Source organism: Monodelphis domestica, chromosome 6, assembly GCF_027887165.1.
Source record: "Monodelphis domestica isolate mMonDom1 chromosome 6, mMonDom1.pri, whole genome shotgun sequence".
Classification (NCBI taxonomy): domain Eukaryota; kingdom Metazoa; phylum Chordata; class Mammalia; order Didelphimorphia; family Didelphidae; genus Monodelphis; species Monodelphis domestica.
Window position 1 is genome coordinate 130608638 of NC_077232.1, and position 21961 is coordinate 130630598.

Consider the following 21961-nt stretch of genomic DNA (forward strand, 5'->3'; position numbering starts at 1 on the left):
TACAGATTATATCTGGCAAAATAAGAGACAATGCGGTTCCTCTCATAAATGACAATAAGGCTACATGATTAGGTATACATTGCAGTTAAGTTGTTTTAATTGAATTCTCAAAGTTTACCTACATAAAATCATTTCTGTGGATAATGAAAATTCTCTATTTATAAAAAATTGCCAACTATCTGACTGGCCTTATTTTCTCAGGTGATCTACTAGAAGGAAAAGTGATGATCAATTCACAGGATGCTACTGATGCCAATAAGAAACAGGGGTGATCTTGATATAGTTCTCTGTGATAAATTGGGAAAATTGCTGATTCTCTAGACAATTAATCTATGGCTATTGACAGAACATTTTAAATAACTGAATAGGTTCCCTTTCAACCCAACCAGTCTACTGCTACATCAATGGTCAATGTGTGTACTTGGGAAGTACAAACTTATTTTATTGACTTACAAAAAAAATAATTAAGCACATTAACTTGGTACTTAGGCAGGATAATGGATAGAGTCAGGAAGATCTGAGGTTTAAATCCTGATTCAGATACCTTGGGGGCAAGACACTAACTTCTCTCTGCCTCAGTTTCCTTATCTTTAAAATGAGATGGATGTATTTGTGAAGTGCTTCACAAACCTAAAAGGCCTCTATAAATGCTAGCTATTGCTATTAAAAAGTCCATTCTAATATATTTATATATATATTCCAAAATTGACTTTTGGAATATTCTATTCTACTGAATGGGTAATCCCATTATTCTTGAGAAATAATTTTTAAACTGGCCAAATGGACGACATTCTTGGGGATTTTCCCCACCATTTTTCTCTACTGTTAGGGGAATTTTATTTTAAGAGATGGAATATGTAAAATTTAAAGTTTGTAGAAAATTGTTACTTCTTTTCATTAAGGAAATTCATATAGTTGAATATGGGATTAACCTCAATTAGGATGTATCCAAGAGTGCTTAATCTATTTTTGAAAGCTCACAGTAGAAAGTAGTAGACTTTGGTTTTGAAGATTTGGATTCAAATATTAGATTTGGTCCTACTTGGGCAAGTCAGCTGACTTTTCTGGGCCTCTGTTTCCTCATCAGTAAAATATAAGGGCAATATTAGATTAATTCCAAGGTCCCTTCTAGCTTTAAAAAATAGAATCCTTTGATTTGAGGTTGAATAAGTTCAATAATAAGACATAAAAATATCCTTGAATATGTGCACACATACATACACAGATGTGCATAGTAAAGCCATAGTAATTTGGGCTTCACCAATTAGGAGTTTGTGATGACTGGCCTGGGATGAACTGAAGTTTATTTCTGTACTATTTGAATAAAGAATTTGCTTAGAGAACTAATATTGAAAAAAGACTCTATGGGGATATGCCTTACCTAAAGAAAAGAAATTTTTTATCTGCACATAATTGCTGCTAATTGCAATTAATTATCTGTCCTGACAAGAATTCTGTTGAAGCTCTAATTATTGTATATTCTTGAAAGTAATAAAATGAAATTTCATAAATGTTTTTTATTTAGTATTTCCCACTCCTTCTGACTAGCAACTTCTAATTAGTTCAAGTTGATGGTCTATCACTCTCTTTCCAATGAAAATGAGGTAGTTTGTGTTATTAAAAAGAGAGAAAGAGGTTAGAAATGCTAAGAGTACATAGAGCAGGGGGCAGCTGTGTGGCTCAGTGGATTAATACCCTGGCCTGGAGTGGTGAAGAACTGGGTTCAAATCTACCTTAGATACTTCCTATCTGTGTGACCTGGGCAAGTCACTTAATCCCCATTGCCTACCCCTTACCCCTCTTTTTTTATTAAATTTTCTTTTTTAAATTTTTCTTTTTTTTTGCCCTTACCCCTCTTAAGTCTTGGAACGAATACACAGTATTGATTCAAAGACAGAAGATAAGGTTTTTTTTTTTTTTTTTAAGAGTGTGGGCAAAGAATTTTAAAATTCTATTATACTATATAATCTTAAAAGTAGTCAGGATAAATATAATGCTTATTGATTACAAGTGTTCAATTACATTTGCTAATATTTCAGGTAAAATTTAAGAGTAAACATTTTCTAGAAGGTCTTCATGTGAATTTTTAAGAATCTTTAGAGACACTTCCAGGAAAGGAATGGAATGGAATTGGATATTTAAGTAGATAAAAACCATACCTACCCTTACTTTGATACAGCCTACAGGTTTTGTTTTTTTTTCCCATACAAATTCCATTTTTCCAATTGTGCCTGTGTTTACTTAGTCTAATTCAGTAGCTTACTAAATCATCTAAGCTCATCTTTTTTTTCCTAGAAAGAAAAAGGTAAGGCTCCTTTCTCTAATTCAGCTTCCTTTTTAAAAAAATTTTTTTAACACCAAGAAGCAACTGTATTTGCCAAAGGTGAGACCCTCCTCCTCTCCATTAATTTAATAAAATTCTTTTTCCTCCATATTTCACTTTAGCTTCAAAAACTTAAGTCACCATTTCTTATGAATCCTGAAAGTCAAGATTAATGATTTGTGTTCATGTGTGTGACAGACAGAAAGAGAGAGATAGACAGAAACACACAGAGGAAGCAAGAGACGGACCCACAGACTCCAAGTTCTTGTGATATGTTAACTAAATGAATGGTTTCTCAAAAAAATGCTCAGCCAATATGAAAAGACTTAACCCTGAACTATTTATCTTACAAGGGTTGCTCATAGGAATACTTAGAGTAGAGTTGATTTTGTTAAAAAAAAAAAAGCTGAAGAATAAAGTGGCTTTGAATATTAATTAGCAATATTTTCTCTTATTTCCATCCAAATAAAACACATCCTTCCAAAGTAGAGTGAAGCCCCTACTCAAGTGTCATTCGATTTCATTTCATCCTTTTAAAAAAAGGGGATATTGTGTGAATCAAAACCAAATTCTTTTACAAAGCGATACAAGGTACAGCACTTTCAATCTTCTGTCCCATGCCAGCTTAATGAAACTCTAACAACTCTTTTTGAAATTTTGGGGGCCGGTATTGAAAACCTGAAGACTTTTCTTTATGTAATGCCATATTTTATTTCATTTTTAATAACAATGAAAAGACAATGCATTTAAAATTTGCAGGTCAAAACATGCACATTCACAAAATGCCAGTGACATGTAACACTGCACAGAATTGAACATTATTAAATTTTAATAACTATCTATAAAACACAGTGCATTTAATGTCAAGTTAAAACAAACCTGAGAAAACTACCATAAATACGGAATCAAACAACTCTCTCTCTACTCATGCAACTTTGAGGGTTCGATCCCAGCTTCCGCAGTAACGGTCCAGTGCAATCAGAAAAGTCCTACCTTCCCTTTAATGCAAACTGTAGTTTTGCCCAGTTGCTGCTTTCAGGGCAGCATGTTTTCTTAATATACATTGAAATACTTAAGTCAAAAATGAAGTTCAAAGGAGGGGAAAACCCCGCCCTGCTCACTGTTTTTATGGCTTCTAGTCTAGAACAACAAAACATAAACATGATCTTTTTATGTATTCTGGTCACATTTTTACAACACGAGATTTACTCAGAGAAAGTCAGAATTAGGAATAAGCAGATATGGAAATCCAATCTTCAGAATGCTACCATATTTCCTGGTGAAGAGGTGGATTTGCCAAGAAACTCTAAAATGCAAAATTCTGTCAATCAATCCAAATAAATGATTTGACTCAATCTGCTGAAACTTATTTGAAAAAGAATATTCTCATCTGAAAAGGTTGAACTAAGGACTAATTTATTTGCCTGCTGAACATTGACTCTTGGATACTCTCTGATATGACTTTGGAAGGCAGAAAAATATCAAGATTTATAGCAAAAGTCATGCATTTGCTTGGGCCACTTTAAAATATTAATTCATGCAGACAAACCATAAACTCATCAAAAGCACAGCTGCTTTTACATAGAAAATAAATCAAGATTTTAAAAGGGAAAAATTCATTTCCTTTTCTTTAAAATTAAACACACATTACAATTTTATAGCTACTCAAGGTTAATTAAAATGCAACAACGAAGTTTCTTAAATGACAGTTATTTAAATAAGAAAAATCCACAATAGGGTCACCTTTCATAGGCATAGTAGAAATTTTCATTATCATCATTATCATCTCATTTTTAGACATCTAATCATGGGTGGTTATTGGGTGCTTTATAGAGAGAACCCCACAAACTTGGTCCCTTTGGTGTGTGTATATATTTTTTTCCCAAGGGGGAGTGGGAGCAGTTATGTGGGGAAGAGGATTTTTTAGAAACTGATTATTCCTAAGCCTACAGATTTATTTGCAGAAAGACCTCTTAAATGAGGAAATGCCAAAAGACACTCACATACATACAAAAATCACTGAAAATTACTTAGCCACGCAATAATTATGACATGGTTAGAGGCATTTCACAATTATTTGTATGAAATCTCTTGATTTAAAACTAACATTGTTTATGAAAAGGGATTTAAAACAAAAAAGTTATTATTATTAAGCACTGCAGATGATGCAGACTGGTTTCACAAATTACTTAGTGAACTCCATACTGAATTTGAAAAATACCAAGTTCTGAAATTCCAATTTAATGTTTCATAATCAGATTTAATGTTCAATAATTGACCACTCATTTTTCTCCCTTAATATTCATAGAAGTCAGTGGCCTCGCTTAATCACAAACACAAAATACATCAAACTAATACTATTGAGCAGGGAACACATTAAATTGGGTTGCACATCTGATCTGATTAGCAATTGACATACAGTGCCAAAATAAAAGTCTTTCCCTTCTATTAGAGTATCTGGATCATTTCTATATTCTTTTTTCTTTCTTTCTTTTTTTAACTAACTTCCTGAGAAATACTATTAGGATGTTAACATTTTTAGAAAACAGCAACTACTTGGTGCAAATATACATTAAAAACCCTGAAAGAGCTAGATAAGTTGAGATTTCTACATGAACTCTAATTTTATGGGTAGTAGTGCTTGTGAAGCAACAAGTTTTCTTGGTGCCCAATAGTAAAAACTATCATGGAAGCTGATTTCCATGACAACCTTCTTCCTTGGAATAGGTAACAGAGAGAAGAAGGTTGAAGTAGTACACTTCAGCTTCACTAATTCTGGGAAAAACTTTTCTCTTATGAAAAAAAGTAACAAGGAATTTTAGAATTGTTGTCATTTGCATCAACACTGTAAAAAACATGCCATTAAATATCAAATTTTAAGTTTTATTAAGGTTTGATTTCATGAAAACAAAAAAAAGTTGTTTTTTTTTGTTAAAATGTCCTTTCAAGGGACAGAAATATATGAATGTTACTATTAACAGAAATTTATGTAGCACAAATTTATAAAATGCTTTTTATCCTCATTTCCTAAGATCCTATCAACTTCTATGAAATGGATACTACAGGGATTATAAATGAGGCAAATGAAACTCAGAGAGGTAAATTACCTTAGCCACCCTGACAAATGTCAGGAGCAGAATTGGAATTGTCTTTTTCACTTCATATCCAGCACACCATCTTTCATGCCAGATTGTAAATCAATTGCCAGTAGAAATTGAGCCATGATAAACTTATATTTAATTTTGTAAATTTAAAGAGTATCTTTCAAATAGGTATATCCCATTAATGTTAAAGAATTTCAGCAAAGTAAACCCATGGATCAATAATTTAAGTATTACTGAATTTTAGTTCAAAGAATTCAATTTTATCTCATTGATAACTTTTCAATGTTTAAGTCTTGCGAAGAATGAGATTGAGGAGGGCTAGGATATAGAAGTAGAAGATGAATTCTTCTTTCAAAAGCCCTAGATTTTTTTTCTTTTGGAAATGGGTTCCATTTACTTCTTTTTTAAATATTTGTGATTCTATCTCAACTATCTTCACATGGGTAGAACATAAAAGCATATGGACCTAGGAAAGGGATGACTAAAAGACATATTTTTAAAAAGAATCAGTGAATAGTTAAACATTACACATTAAAAATTTCAAAGATGTCATAATTCAGACTATAGCTGTATAGTCTAAAACTCAACCTTTCAGTGATCTTCCTTGATTCTGATTCCTTAAAATCTATATCACTGAATGGAAGTGGATAGTGAATAGAAGTTGGAAGTCAATAGTCCTGGGACTAACACCAAATTGAATGTGTGACATCTTTCGGTAGGTACAAATTTGTAGAAAGGAAAGGAAGGGGAATTTACCTGGCCAAGGAGGAAGGAGAAAATAGCTATGAATCCAGAGAGTAATAGGATTCTTTTGTGAAATAAGTGCCAAACCGGAAAGGACCATAGATGCAATCCAAATATGTAGATCTGACCTAACTATTTAAAATCTAGATTTAGAACGATAATTTGTGAAATTGTGAAACTCAAAGAGTTGATTTAGTAGACTTCTTTCTTAAAAAAACCAAAAGGCTTCACTTAAGAAAAAAAAAGAAGAAAGTTCCATCAATGAGGCATCTATTGTCTACAGCAAGGCAAATCTACTACTCACTAAAAGGCAACATGTGTTTCAATCCATTCTCTCTCTCTATATATATTTATATATATCTGAAAGTTGGAATTCTTTTTATCTAAAATAAAAGCAATTTTAAAAATGGGAATGCAAATTTGCTGATACTTTGTCATGTATATTTTAACACTTGCTTTTGGTAGCAAAATAGGCATTTTGAATATAGTTGGGAAGTGCCAACTGAACTAAACACTCGTTTAACAAACACCAATATAACCTATTTATAATGAGAAATGCTCCTCATTTCCATACTATGGGAATTAGTTTTTTCCATTAGTATGTGATTCATTTGCATTAAAAGAAATGTGGTAGCTACCTCTGACAACTGAACTGAAAACTAATTACTCATTCTTAAATATAGATTACACATGGCTTGGCTGTAGAAGACAGCAGTAACCTCTGGGGGGAATCAGAAGGTAAAACCAAAGGAGATTACAAAAGCAAATGCATTTATCTGGTGTGGTATTCCAAATATTTGAACAGAAAACTTTGGAAGTCATATAAATATGCAAATGTATTTTTCTCAAGTGGAAAAAAAAGTGCTCCTCTTAGGACTTTACAATACCATGTCAGGCCACAAAATTTAAGAGCAGAAACATCATAGAAAAAGATGGAAATACACTAGAGCTGGCTAATAGATAGAAACACAATGTTAGAAAATCACCACCACAACCAAGAGAGTCACCATATTGAAATGCACCTCTCTGACACTGACGGATGGACAAGACAAGGAAGAAAGAAGCATTCGTAAGGCTGAAGGTGCAAAATGTTACAGATTTTAGTAGCAAACGCCATAGACGAAACCTGAATTGGACTCATTTTTGCAAACTGATCCTCTTACAGATTAAAAAGTCAAGCATGCAGTTCTGACAAAAGGACAAGAAGGAAACTTCCTTTGACGTTTCTGTGCAAATGGCTACTGAAGGAGAAATACATTTATTGAACTTCTTTGGCAAACATTTAGTAGGACAGTTTTGACACAAACAAAACCATGGATGCCTTGCTTAGAAATTTTACTCGGGAAGGTGAGTCCGCCCCTTAAAAATGCTGGTTGTCAGCTCATTTTGAATCTGAGTCTTGTTACTAACAGGCCAGTCCCTCTTTGATAGAATGCCATTTCACATATTTCATCAAGAGTAAAGGTTGGTCATCCTACGGTCTATTCAGGAATCTCAGCATTCCCTCTATCCCAAGGTGTGGTCTAAGGACAACACTGAAAGAACCTCATTTTAAGTCAGCAGTCCTGGCAGGAAACAAGGTCATTTTCCACTTCTGTTGACAAAGATGAAGCAAATACTCGTTTAGAAAACTTTGAAAGAGATCTTGTTACAGTATAGTTGCACAGTGCTCATGTCTACAGAATAGAGGAATCTGAACTTCACGCAATGACATCAGCACAGATCTTTTTTTGCAACTCCCTGGACTGGAATGATTTAGCGGATTCCAGTAAAGACCTAGAAGGTTGTCTTACAGAAGTAAGTATTCGAGCCCCCCTTTCCAGCAAAGTCCTCTTCACCACTCGTCTGGTCTTTGTTTTGTAGTGTCATAAGCTCTGATCACTTCTGACTGGGAAACGATGCCATTTTCATCTTGAGAGAAAGCGTATCCATCTGCAGATACAAAATAAAAGAGAAGTTATTTCTTTTGAAGGAGCACCTGGAAGTCCACTCTGCCATTTTGGAGTTTGGAATAGTCACAGGTTATGGGTTCCATTCCAGGTAGGTCTATTGATGTTTTTATAAGGATGGTGGAACAACCAACCACATTGGAAGGATGCTGATTCAGTAGCTGATGTAGCGTGTGAAAAAAAAAAAAGAGGAAACTGTATAAAAACTTTGGATTTCTTGAAAAATATGTGATTATTTTTCTTCATTTGGATCCCTATTTTTTCACATCTATTAATGAGAGAGAATTTGATTATCAAAGAAGGAAGGATCAGCTCCCACATAAAGATACAGCATACTGCCGATCTTAGTCATTCAAAAAATATGTAAATGTTTCATGGCAGTGTAGACCAATGGGTCATATTTCCACTCCTGTGTGGCCATCTCCCACTTTCTTCCTCTTGTTGGTTCTGTCATTGAGGATGAGCTCTTTAGTCAACATGATAGGGGAAATCCAAGAGCAGGATTAGCATACGGAGCAGTAGCTCTAAGTCACTATATTCTTAGAGCTCTCTAGAATGTGTTTTCCATTTTTTTTTTGTATTTCTACTCACTTGGGAGATACATATTATTCATTTTTCTACTTCCCCCAAATAATATCCATTTAGTGGTCATACAGAACAAACTGTTCCAAAATTTTAATTCTTGCTAAAATAAAATGAATGATACTGTCCTGCTGCCATATTTTCTAAAACAAAAATATATAAATAAATATATTCATAAATACATAAATATATTTATATATTATATAATTATAAATTATATAAACATAAATTTATAAATATAAATATATATAAATGAAATTAAAATATATACATAAAATATGAAATAAAATAAAATTAGATGTCCAGTTCACAAATGCAATAAAATGCACAAAAGAGAGTATAAGTAGGTATATTTGGTGAAATAATTGAAATATAATTGAATTGTGCCACTTCTCATTTAAAATGAAGTAAAAAAAAATTTGCTGGTATACACGAATAAAAAAAAGCAGACATGCAAAAACCTCACAGCTAGTAAAAAACTAAGCATTTAACCACACAAGTGAGAAATTTACTTTGGTTCTGATGATATAGTTAAGGTTTTAAATAATACTACTTATTTTTAGATCCTTGTAATATTAGAGGTAGAAGTATCTAACCAATTTTATGTTTTCATATATCTATATAAGTATGTTTAGTGAAAAAATAGATTATATTTTGTTTAATGAGAAAACCCTACTCCTCTTGCAAAATAAAACAGGTAACAAATATCTCTTAAAGTTATTCATTATTCAAAGTACTTACTTTACTATATCCCATCACATTCTACCACTGAAAACTTTTCAAAATGTAGGAAAGGACTATGAAACACAATATTTATTGTTTGTTTGGGCATTGGATATCTTGTTTTTTGTAGTTTATATTATGTATACATGTAATGTATTTTATTGATATGTATATATATATATATTTAGCTATATGATGATGATAAATTTAGACTTGGGCTTCTGATATTTCAATTATAAGCTCTATTTTGAAGTGGCATCACATATAATTATTTTTATCATGCAATGATTTTTATATTGCAAAATCCCATAGGAGCCTTATTCAACAATATTTATTGCTGTGATCATGTTGAGGTATACTTTTTTAAAAAAGAAAAAAATACTGACTAAAGATAACTTACGGAGCAGGTTTTGTTGCAAAGATTCAGAACGGTACAAGTTCACGTGATTTTTCTTAAAAACATTCTTCAAAAGTTGAGCTCTTTCTGTTAGGCTACCAAGAAAGTACAAACATGTGAAACACACAATTATATATTAATGAAATATGCAAATATATATGAGGTTAACTTAGGGGCCAGGAGAATAAATATACGAATTATAGACAAAGTATTTCTTTGGGAAATTTCTAATGTATGGATTCTGCTCTTTTAAAAAGGACAATTCATAGAATCTCAGTTTATATCATACACCTCATGTTAGGCTTTGTTTCCATATCTGAAGAATACTGCACCCAATGATCCAATAAAAAAGAAACTTTTATTTTTTACTTCTAGTATTTATTTCATGTAAAACCAAAGTGCTGGGGATGAACAAAACAAGATGATTTTCAGTATTTCTCCTTAATTTAATAATTATGGCTCAAGATATGCCGGCAAAGAATTCTTAAATCAATTTGTACTATATCAGGTATGATGGAATGACTTCTGGAAAGCCTAGGTGTAAATCTGTTTTGCTAAGAAGGTAATAATATTGTTGCCAATTTTGTTTTATCCTTTTAAGGCATTTATTCATCTTAAATTTGAAAACCACAAAACTAAGAAATATTTTTCTAGGAGAGGAATAAGGATGAATCAGTTTCATGTGTGTTTCAAGTGAGAAGTCAGTTATACTGGCATGCCACAGAATCACAGGCTTTAGAGTTGGAAAGGACCTTGGAGGTCAGCTAGTCCAACCTCTTCATTTTATAAAGGAGTGAACAATAAAGAGACCTAATATCACCTATAGCCAAACAATTCAGACACTGTCAATTGAGTTATTAGATTCACAACATATTGTACAACAAAGCATATTCTAAATATATCATGTTGGCTAGAGGCAAAAAATTTTAATTATAACTATGTTTTTTCATATTTCCATTTAGGTTACAAAATTATGTTTTGGGATATACAAAAGAAATCCCTGAGGATGTTACATTTATGTAAAGAAGGGGAATTAACGCTATGTAAATATTTTACATAGCTCTCTAGTCAGAATAATTCAAATACCGCTGGGATATAGTAACAGAAAATGTGTTTATAATTTTATTTTTAAAATGCAGAATTCAAACTATTTTAGGAATAATTATATAATAAAACAGCAATGGGAAATATTTATTTTTCAACAGATTTTTATAGTAGTCTTCCTGACAAAAGTAAATTCATGTAATTAATCATGTAATTACTGAAAGCATGCCTCAAGGAATAATTTTTCTTGAATAATTCTGGAAAGCACTCACATATTATTTGGATAACGAAGATCACCAATATGCCCTGTCTTTACAGCGGAGCATAGTCTTCCCTTGTTTGATAATGCAAATTGGCTCTCATTGATAGATGTGAAAAATATGGATCAGAATGAAGATAGGGAATCAAACGGTTTTCAAGATGTCTCAAGTATTTATACTGTTTCATCTCATTTTTTCCCCCCACATAATACACCAGTTACTGAGTTGGCATGGGTTAAATGTGTGTTTTACTCTCTTTGCTAATGATTCATTTATAGAAACATCAATAGATTGGTTTTGTTTTAAATTTCTTTATTATTATTTGAATTGCAAATATTCTTGGTATGACCTCGTATAACTAGAACACAGAACCAAGTTCTTTTCAAATTTATTTCCTTTTCAGCAGGTTTTCACTGCTTTGTGGGGTGATACTACTCCTAATTTCTGGTAACTTCCTTTGTGATAAGCTTATTAAGTGGAAAGTTGTATTATGGGTAAATTAGTTGTTTAAACTTATTTTAAAACCAGCCAGGTCTACTGGTCTGAAAAACAGCTTCAAAGCTCTTCTGACTTCCTCAATGTGGCAATGGTTTCCCATCCCTTGAATTCTTATCAGAGATGGTGATTATCAAAATTAATGCCTTGGAGTTGATTCTATATATGCACGGTGGCTTTGAGCTTTTTATAATATCATGTTTTCTCAGGTTTTCATCTTTAGTTCTTCTTTGGATGGGCTTTCTCTGCTCAAATGAAGACCTGAGAGCAAATCCTGAAATTTCTGCTATGTCTGTAACTAGTCAATATCCTCCTTTACACTGATCTCATCAAGGTACAGACTGACTTAGTCTGGAGGCTCCTGTTAAGTTTTTAGTAAAACTTATCCATTTATTTCCCTGTAATGTATTTTGGTATATAACCAGGCATTATATTTATAGTGGTCTATTTTCCAACATTCAATGTGAGCCATGTAAGGTGATTTAACTGTCTCCATTGTTTCTTACTGTCCTCTGGGTTCATGATAAACCACATTCCTCCAACTCCTCTATTTGTCTCTTCAAGGAAAACACATAAGCGCCCTTCTGTTTAGCTGCAACATCTTTAGGTCTTCTGGTTTTATTTACTGTGAATTTACAGAGAATTTCAACACAGGTATGGTTTGGTTCTTTCAGCAATGTGTTCCTTTACATTTTTTATCTTCTGCCATAGTATCGGTTCCAAGGCAGAAGAGGGGTAAGGGCTAGGCAATGGAATTTAAGTGACTTGTCTAGGGTCACTTGGGTAGGAAGTGTGTGAGGCCAGATTTTTGAAAATAGATCTGGAATTCTATCCACTAGGCTACCTTGTGGCTCTAAGCAATGTGTTTTTCATAAGAATTTGCAAAATAATGGCAAATTTAAAATATGTAATATTTTAATTTTAATATATATCATATAATAAAAGTAGATATTTTATTATATAACATATAAATAAATGAAAAAATGACTAGTTGTCATATTGTCTAATCCTACCACTTAAGATTGCCTAATAACTGAGGAAGCTTTAGTAGCTTCTATACTTCCCTCTCATTCACACTTTATTCCACTTGGATTGCAGAGTTATATGTTATATAATAAGCAGAGTTAAAGGCTATTTTGCATTTTTATCCATTTATAGCATAGACAAACTAAAAAAAAATCCATCCCCTGTTGGTTAGTCTTCTGGTGATGGATCTCACCATACCTGGTTCTGCTGGTTGTTACCTAGCTGATACAGACCATACCTGAGATATGTCTACCTAGGTAGGATCTCTCCAGGACTCTCATCATCAATGAGATCCACTTGCTACCGCCTTACTTCAATAAAGCCCTGGAGTAGGACTTCTGTGGAGGCTTCAGCCATATTGTTATATTTTTCCCTCATTCTTTTAGAAATCAAAATAAATGATATCTTTATCATGATTGTTGAAAGCAGAGAATACTAGAGAATGCAAATCTCATTGTAATTAGAATACATAAAATAGCGATAGAATAGTATTGTAGTTTTGGAGATTTTCCTTTTTAAAATCTTAAAAAATTTTTTTTTTCTTCTTAAAATCCTTCTGTCTTAGAATCAATACTAAGGATTGACTCCAAGGCAGTGGAGTGGAGAGGGATAGGCAACTGGGGCTAAGTGATTTGTCCAGGATCACACAGCTAGGAAATTTTGAGCCAGATCCCTCCAACTCCTCTATTTGTCTCTTCAAGGAAAATACTTAAGCACCCTTTTGTTTAGCTGCAACATCTTTAGGTCTTCTGGTTTTATTTACTATGAATTTACAGAGATGTTCAATCCAGGTTTTGAACCATAACTAGTCAATATTCCTCTGTATCCTCCTTCACATTGATATCATTAAGGTATAGATTGACTTAGTTTGGAGGCTCCTGTTAAGTTTTTAGTAGAATTTCTCCATTTATTTCCCTGTAATGTATTTTGGTATAAAACCAGAAATTATATTTATATAGATTTGAAAACAGGTCCTTCTGACTCCAGACCTGGCGTTCTGTCTACCGTGCTACCTAGCCTCCCTGGTGAGTTATTTTATACAAATATTTTAAACATATTGAAGGAGAAGGAAATGGTAAACCATTCAGAAACTTTTTTTTTTTTTGGGCCAAGCAAACCCCAAATGAGGTCGCGCATGAAGTGTTGGGAATGACTGAAACGACTGAACAATAACAACAAAAACATATTTCAAAAGTGTTGAGTGTTGAAGTCCTTACTTAAAACGAATAGAAAATTCTACATTGTCATTGGGAATAGTTGCATCAGGGCAAGACACAGACTTTATGCACTACCACATTTGTTTTGCAAAGAGAGGACGAGTTTGTGTTTTTCAATGGAATAAACAGATATGGGGAAAAAGAAGGTGCCATTTTTACATAGTCACTTTTCTGACTATAACTACTCTTTAAATGATATAACATTACAGACCTGAGGACCCTGTGGGATCCTAAAATATGTAACTGCTTGGAGGAAATAGGCAGCGTTAGCACCAGGTGGTCTAATTTTGTTAGCAGAACCACCGGCAACAGGGGTGGTGGAAAGGATGGGAAGTTTTGTGTTTTATGGTGTTTTATGCTGAAATGACTAGACAACAAGGGAGGGCAATTTCAAATATATCATGGTACAACTTCCTTATCAAAAACATTAATGGCAGATTTCACATTTTCCATATTGAAAAAGAATATTATCATACCATATATTATCTAATATTATCTATTTATTATATTAATTTATTTATATGATATAATATAAATAATATCATATAATATATAAATTATGTATAATTTATATACAAATATAAAGTATATAAATTTATATATAAATATGTATAAATCATGTATAATTTATATACAAACATATATGAATATATAAATTTACATATAAAATATATAAATGATGTATAATTTATATAAAAATATATACATCATATAATATATACATGATGCATAATTTATATACAAACGTATATAAAATATAAATTTACATAAATATATAATTTATATACAAATATATGTAAATTATACATATAATATGTATAATTGATATAGAAACGATATATATATATATATTTCCATATATATAATGCCCTAATGTTAAAACATAAATGTGTTTGGAAGGTATATATTTGAAAATTAGCTTTTATGTTATGGATCTCTAAATAGGAGATAGCCACTTTGATTTGTACATGTTTGGAGCTTCCCAGCAGAAGACTGCATCTAACCAACTGTTTATAACGAGGTAATGTTTCCCATTAGCTGAGTAATGTTAAACGTTAGCCTGAAGGTCTGTCTAATGTTCAATGAAAAAAAAAACAACACCCAACCTGTTCACTTTCCCTGAGGTTCAAGCAATTTAATTTGCCAGTTCAATCAGAAGAGATGAAATCACAAAATAGCAGGTGCTTTTAGCCTTCGAGAGTGTGTTTTGGTTTATAAGCAACTCCTCAGGCTAATGTGGAACATAAACATATTGTTGAACATTAGCTAGAACATATGTGTGTACACATACATATGCAGAAATGATACTTTGTCATGTAAAATATCAAACCGAGAGATGCATGCCTTTTTGTTCTGCCTTGATTTAATAGTTCATTCTTTACCATCGCATATAAATATAAATGCCACACGCAGGAGGGAGCATAGTAAAGATTATATGATGAGGAATGGTATTTCTCCAGTATTTCACCTATAGTGAACCTTTCAACTTAGAATTTATAATCCTTTCAACAAGAGCTCTGTTACATTTAAAAAAAATGCTCTTCAGTGCCATGGATATTTATGGTTACCGATATTTACTATAAAGTAATAACTTCTACTCTACTGAAAATATGTGCTACATAAAGAAGGAACAAATAAAAACTGTTTTTTTCCTGCAAAAACCCAACACAGAAAATGAAGAAAAATTTTCTCTACCTATGTCATCATAAATCCATTTCATATCATATTTATTTCCCTTCTCAACATTAAGCTATGTTCAATTTTGTACCATATCCTAGAGTCCTACATAATACTGCGACTGGGTGGGGTCACACAAAATTATGAAACTCAATTAAAAAATAAACAGATGGATTCTTTCTATAATTCTACATTTTCTATATATTCTATATCTATAATTCTATAATTTCTATAATTATTAAAATAGAGCAGCACAGAATTTTCAGTGGAAGTGAGGGCATAGACATATTATTTAAAATGCAATACTTTTTTTAGCTATATCAGATATAGGTCTTACAGTACAGTGAATAATTCATTTAACATCCTCTAACTCATATTTTGTCATTTAGTGTATTGGTAAACTTAAAAATATTTTTTATTATGTTCAGTTGGTAAGTTATTTTGTTCAACTTATTAAAACTAACCTCCAACATGTAAGTGATGACCACGTCTATATCTCTTTTACATCAAATTCTGGAATCATGGTATCTCAGTCGATTGCTGTCCACAATTAGCTCTGTGATGATATCCAGTTGGCTTAAACTAGACCCAGATGGTAGTATAGTGAGTTGGTGAAGGAATATCCAGGAGTATGATAGCATAATGGTTGCGTATTAATTCTTCGTGAAATAATTCTAAGATTTAATTTATCTTATTCCCACGTATTTATCTTTCAGTGAGTTACTAGTTCAAATTATTTCTCTGCGAGGCCAGGAGCTTGTGAGATAAGACACAGAATCTCATATTTTTGCTAATACACTTTTGAAATGAAAACTCTATATAATTTAAAATGGAGCTTGGAGCACAGATCCATTGCCATGGCGAGACAAAGCAAGTAAGAAATTCACCCCTCTTTCCAAATTCTCTTAAAAAGTTCTTCTTGTAAAAACTTCTTTGGATAATTCCATGCCAGCTTAGGTTACTTAAAGCTCATTTTAAAAGCATGAATTATATATATACATATATATATATATATATATATGACTTTTGACTAAACTGGTTTATGTACACCACAAGGAATAAAAACTGGCAAACTTAATAATTAAGATTCTGTTTACATATCTAGTAAAATAATTTCTAGTTTCTAGTAAAATTAGAAAAAAGTTCTAGTAAAATAGTTTCTAGTATAATAATTTAGTTTAATCAATTTATATTCTGCCTTGTAATTTATTTTAATCAATCAATATTCTGCCTTGATTAAAGTCATCAAAGTTCAGAAGTAAAGAAGAATTTGCATGAAATTTTATACATTCTGACAATTAGAATAGGATAAAGGCTGAATCAACACATTGAGTTGACTGAGAAAGAAGAAGAATTTGATTGAAATTTTATACATAATGACAATTAAAATAGAATAAAGGCTGAATCAACACATTGAGTTGACTGAGAAAGAAAATGACCATTATATTTTGCAATGTTACCCCAACTCTGAGAAATTTAAGAGAAGCTGGTAGATATATGGTCAGTCTAGAATTACAAAACATATTTTATACAACCATGGTCTGAGTTTATTAATGAATAAACTGTTACCTGTCAGCTCATCAAATTTTAGTGGAAAGAGCTCATGTTTGTTTGGTTTATTGGGAATATAACCTAAAAATAGGTTCAACCAAATAACATAGGTCTTAACCATGATTCTTAACTAATAATTGCTAAATAAAGAAATTTAACACCAAACCCTGACACCAGAGAAAGTCTATGAAAAACCAGAAGTGAATTAAATTGATTACCCAGCAATTTGACATCTATGCTTCCAGCTCTAAAACCTAGCTTTTCTTCATTGCTTAATTCATTACTCTTCTTTCTCCTATAATGGTTCTTCTGTCTTACTCTTCTTCTGTCTTTCATCATTTCAAATTCCTCCTTTTCTTTTTAGTTTCTCTGGTTTTTTTCCTTCCCTCTCCTCCTTATTGCAGAGGGTTAAAGAATATCTGCGTTGGAAGGGAAACAGGAGATGATGGATTCCACTCTCCTGTCCAACACGAGAATCGCCCTTGAGACTCTCCTGAATCGACAGTTACGTAGACTCTGGCCACACGCAGTGGTGGGGAGCTCCATTTTTCAGGAAGCAGCTCATTCCATTCTTGTGTAGCTCTAATGGGGAGCAAGGTGCTCCTATTGGGCTGAAATCTGCCTCTTCATAAGGTCTAACCATCGATCCTCATTCTACCCTCTGTAAGAACACTGAATAAGCTTCTGCTCTCTTTCCCAGGGCACTTTGGAAGATTCCTTCCTCCAGCCTTGTCTTTAGGCAAAACCTTTCTAGGTTCTTTTTAACAGTTAATCATGAACTACTTTCCAGGTGCCTCATCATTCTAATTTCCCGACTTCTGGATGTATCTGCACTAGTTTGTCACTAATCCTCTTAAAATGTAATATTAGAAGGGATCATAATATGCTAAATGAGGTCTCACTAATGGAATAATTATGTTTAATAAGCTGACATTCTATTTCTATCTATGTAGCTAAATCCACCACATTATCTCACTGAGCTGGTGGCTATTTAATATTCCCATATAAGATATATATTATATACATGCACACACACACATATATATATTACATACACACACATGCAAAAACACATGCTATTGTAAATTCAGATCTCCAGTATTTTTATAATTATTCTTTTTTAACCTAAAAGCCTGATTTCATATTTATTCTTATTTAAGTTTCATCTTGCTGTAAGTACAACACTCTAGCCTTTTAAGCCTCTTTTAAATCTAGATTTAATCATTTTTCATATAATTTATTCCTCCTATTTCTCCACTACTATACATTTGACAGCATGCCTTTGTCATTACAATAATGACTCAAACTTATGTAATGATCAAAGTTATTTATTTTTAACTAAGTGCTTCTTCTAAGTGATTATTAAAATCATGAAAAAGATCGACTCCTGTGGCATGCTATTAGAGTCTTCCTGTCAGGCTGACACCAATTAGTTAATTGGTATTCTTTAAATGTTGTTATTTAACCAGCTTTGAATCCCTTTAATTGTATTTCAATCCCAACCACATATCTTATTTATAAGGATATTTTGGCAGACTTTGCCAGATGTCTTGCTGAAAACAAGATACCTGTTATGGAATTCCTTGAACGGATTAACCTAGTAACACTTTAAAAAAAGTTGTTTGGCATAAATCATTCTTCAGGAACCCATATTAACTCCAACTGATTGCTTTATTTTCTCTTTCAGACCTCACATATTATTTGGTTTAATTATCTGGTGTCAATATAAAGCTTATTATACTATGTAGAACTCACTTTTTTAGAGCAACATGTAGAAATGTATTGTACAGAATTCTTCATTTTGGAAAATGGGACATTTGCTCAGTTCCAGTTTTGGGTTCCCTTTTTATTGGCAATTATTTTAAAAAGATGATTCACATTGTTTGTGATCACATTAGCAAGTTACTTTAAATATCCTTTGAGAGAATAGCTGGCTTCAGTGATTTGTCCTTCCAGTTTCTTTTTGACTTTTCATTTCATCCCCCTCTTATTCCCTTCTTTCTACTTCTTTGTTTTTTTTTGGGGAGAATATGTTATTGTTCAGATTTGCCGTCATCATGGTAGTAGTAGGAGTTACAGATCAGAACAATCACTCCCTTTTGATAGGCAAGCATTTAGCCACTGATTTGATCAAGTTTCCCTTTCCTTTTTAGTCTAAGTTTGGACCTTCCTTTTGGACAGATGGATGATATGGCTCCTAAGAATTTAAGCCAAATCTACTTTCCTTTGTCACACCCTTAGTTTGTAGGTATAATCATATTCCAAATTCTCTAAATGATTGGAGAACGGCAAAACTCTAAATTAAGTAGCATTCATGTGAGTCAGTTACTGCTAAAACTGAAAAACTTAATTCATGGAAGAGATCCACCATTATTACCAATGTATACCCCTTAATTCTTCTGTGAACAAATACTTTTATTCACCATTCTACGAGCCAGGGGATCTACTGGATTGCCTCGGGATAAAAGGAGCACCAGGAGTTATCAGGTGGCTTTTCCAGTATCCCAGAACTGGAGAGTGTGGGAGATGGGAATAACATTTTGAAATTGATAAGGGATTGGGCTAGAGATGGACCTGTGCTTTCATTATAGAAGAGGAAACTTGTAGTTCCAGAATGCATCAGCATCTTCTAAGCAGTTTCGGATTCACTGGGAGTTGCCCAGAGCACTTAGAATTTAAGTGCCTCGGATCCTTAAATCTAAGACGTTCTGCCAAATCAAACTAACCAACTTAAACTAACTGTGACTTTTTGGGAGACAAAACCTGGGATTTCATTGGTACTGGGAACTTCCCATGAGGAAAATCCTATCAATGGTGATCAGTGCAAATATGGAAACTAATATTTTAGAGAACTGCGGGGCTAGTGGCTTATGCAAAGTGCCCCCTCAGAACAAGTCAGAACCTGAGTGTTCTTGCTTTTCAGTTCTACTTAAAAATACATGCTGGAGGTCGTTTGTATTATTGTTAATTACTTAAGTTAAATATTAATTATATATATATATGTTTTATTTTGGTTACCTTTTAAGCTTAGTATCATGATTTTTCCTTTAGTTTCAGGTGATAGATCATAATGTCATAACATAAAATTATAGGTAGATGTGTTTTTTTTTTTAATCCCACTTTAAGAAAGTATTCTTTAAAAACAAATTTTTTTTTTACCTTTTTCCATGCACAACTGCCCCTGGATCTTGGGATTTTGCCTCCAGCTCTTGAACTTCATCTACCAGTGTTTTAAAAGTGGCTCTCTTGATTCTGTTTTGAAAAAAAAAAAGATTCAGAAACATTCCCTTGAAATTGTCAAAATATAAGAATCAGCTATTCAGTTTAATACTATGCTAATAACTTGTAAGTGCAATGATCACCTTAGAAAGAGCAACCATTACATAAACATTAATCTCAGCTGAGCTCCTTTTAAATCTTAAAATAATTATGCAAATTACTTGCTGAAAAATATTTTTGGCTTAACATAAAACATTGATAAATATTAAATAAATATAAGAAGTTAATGTCAGGTGAAATAATTTAGATTGTGGGAGTAATTAATATAAATAGTCAAAGAGAAATTGACAAGGCTTCAGGCAAGCAAGGAAATCTCCCTTCACCCTTCTAAATACTGCCATCAGAAACCTTATTCACTCAAAAGGAACTAAATTCTTACATCAATTATCCTTTGTATCTGGAATGGTTTAAGTGAAAACCTCCAAATAATTCTCCTCGGTGCAGTGCTTCCCAATGTTAAGATGGACTTTCTGCTTTAGTTCAGTTTCTCCACTTTGGAGTGGCCTTCGTTCAGCCGCGCAGTCGACCCTTTCTTCTATTAACTTTCTTTTTCCTAATCTTATAATACAACTAAACCTCGTAAACTGCCAAAATATAAGCTCGGAAGGTGTTATCATATTAAGGGGGAACAGGCCAATCCTACTGAGGCAGGCTCCTGTCTATAATAATCATAGAATTGAAGACAGATAAACTTACACTTTGTATACAACATCAAGAAGCAAAGATGTCACAGGAATAAATAACAGCCCCATCCAGAAGACTCCAGAACTAAAGAGCATGGCTGCCTGAATAAATAAAAACAAATACATGAACTTTTAAAATCATTTGGAAAGCTTAAGATGACTGAGTTTCCAGGAGGATACTAACAAATTCAGTTCACATCTTGGATTCACAGGTGTTAGCATAATTTGTAAAATGTTCTGATTTAAGAACCAAATCTGTGAAAACTTTAATTTATTACATCTTCAGAATAGCTTTCTTTTCTACAATACCCTGCCACTATTAAGTTTCACCATGCGAATTTCTTTTAATAGAGTTTTCTCTCTCTTGATCATGAACATTAGAGGGAGATAATAAATCTTGACATTCCTATATGCCTTTTCAATGGCTTGGAACATCATTCCATTCTTTGCAAGCAAGAGTCCAAATACAATCCAGACTAGGCCAGAAAAATATTTTCCTTAACTGTTAAAATCTAAAAAACTGTCAACAGAAAATTTTGTATATTTCCAACACCCTTTAATGTAATTATCAAATAAAAACAAACTCCAACAAAAATAAATGGAAAACTTGATTTCAAAAACCATCACTAAAGCATTTAGCTAAATTATGTGAAATTCTTTGAAAATGGAGATGTCACCAACAATAAGCATTTGGTCATGTTTTTTTTTTTGACTGGTTTGGGAGTGGAAATCAGTTTTCTTCCCTTCAAATTAATTACATAACTTGCTTCAGCACACCTGTTATGGCAGAGCCAATGCCAAAGCAAATAACTTGCATGTAAAATTAGAACAAATTGTATTAAAATAAACAACCTGCCTTTAGATCCCACGCCAAGTATCTATATTTGAAATACTATAGTGGCCAAGA

The 21961-nt window shown here is 32.6% G+C and overlaps 1 protein-coding gene across 5 annotated transcripts in view; it reads right to left on the reverse strand.

The window, feature by feature from the left end:
- Window positions 1-3009: 3009 nt before the first annotated feature.
- Window positions 3010-21961, reverse strand: part of ATP8A1 (ATPase phospholipid transporting 8A1) — a 284236-nt gene continuing 265284 nt past the window's right edge. For 4 of the 5 annotated variants that reach the window (XM_007496505.3, XM_056802573.1, XM_007496504.3 and 1 more), the window contains 4 exons: window positions 21068-21156; window positions 20252-20344; window positions 9826-9917; window positions 3010-8103 (listed from right to left, as the gene is read on the reverse strand). In XM_007496505.3, coding sequence (XP_007496567.1) covers window positions 8006-8103; window positions 9826-9917; window positions 20252-20344; window positions 21068-21156 — 372 coding nt within the window. In that variant the 3' untranslated portion in view covers window positions 3010-8005. Of the gene's footprint in view, window positions 8104-9825; window positions 9918-16005; window positions 16124-20251; window positions 20345-21067; window positions 21157-21961 lie in introns of all 5 variants that reach the window. The other variant, XR_008912864.1, reaches the window with a different exon arrangement.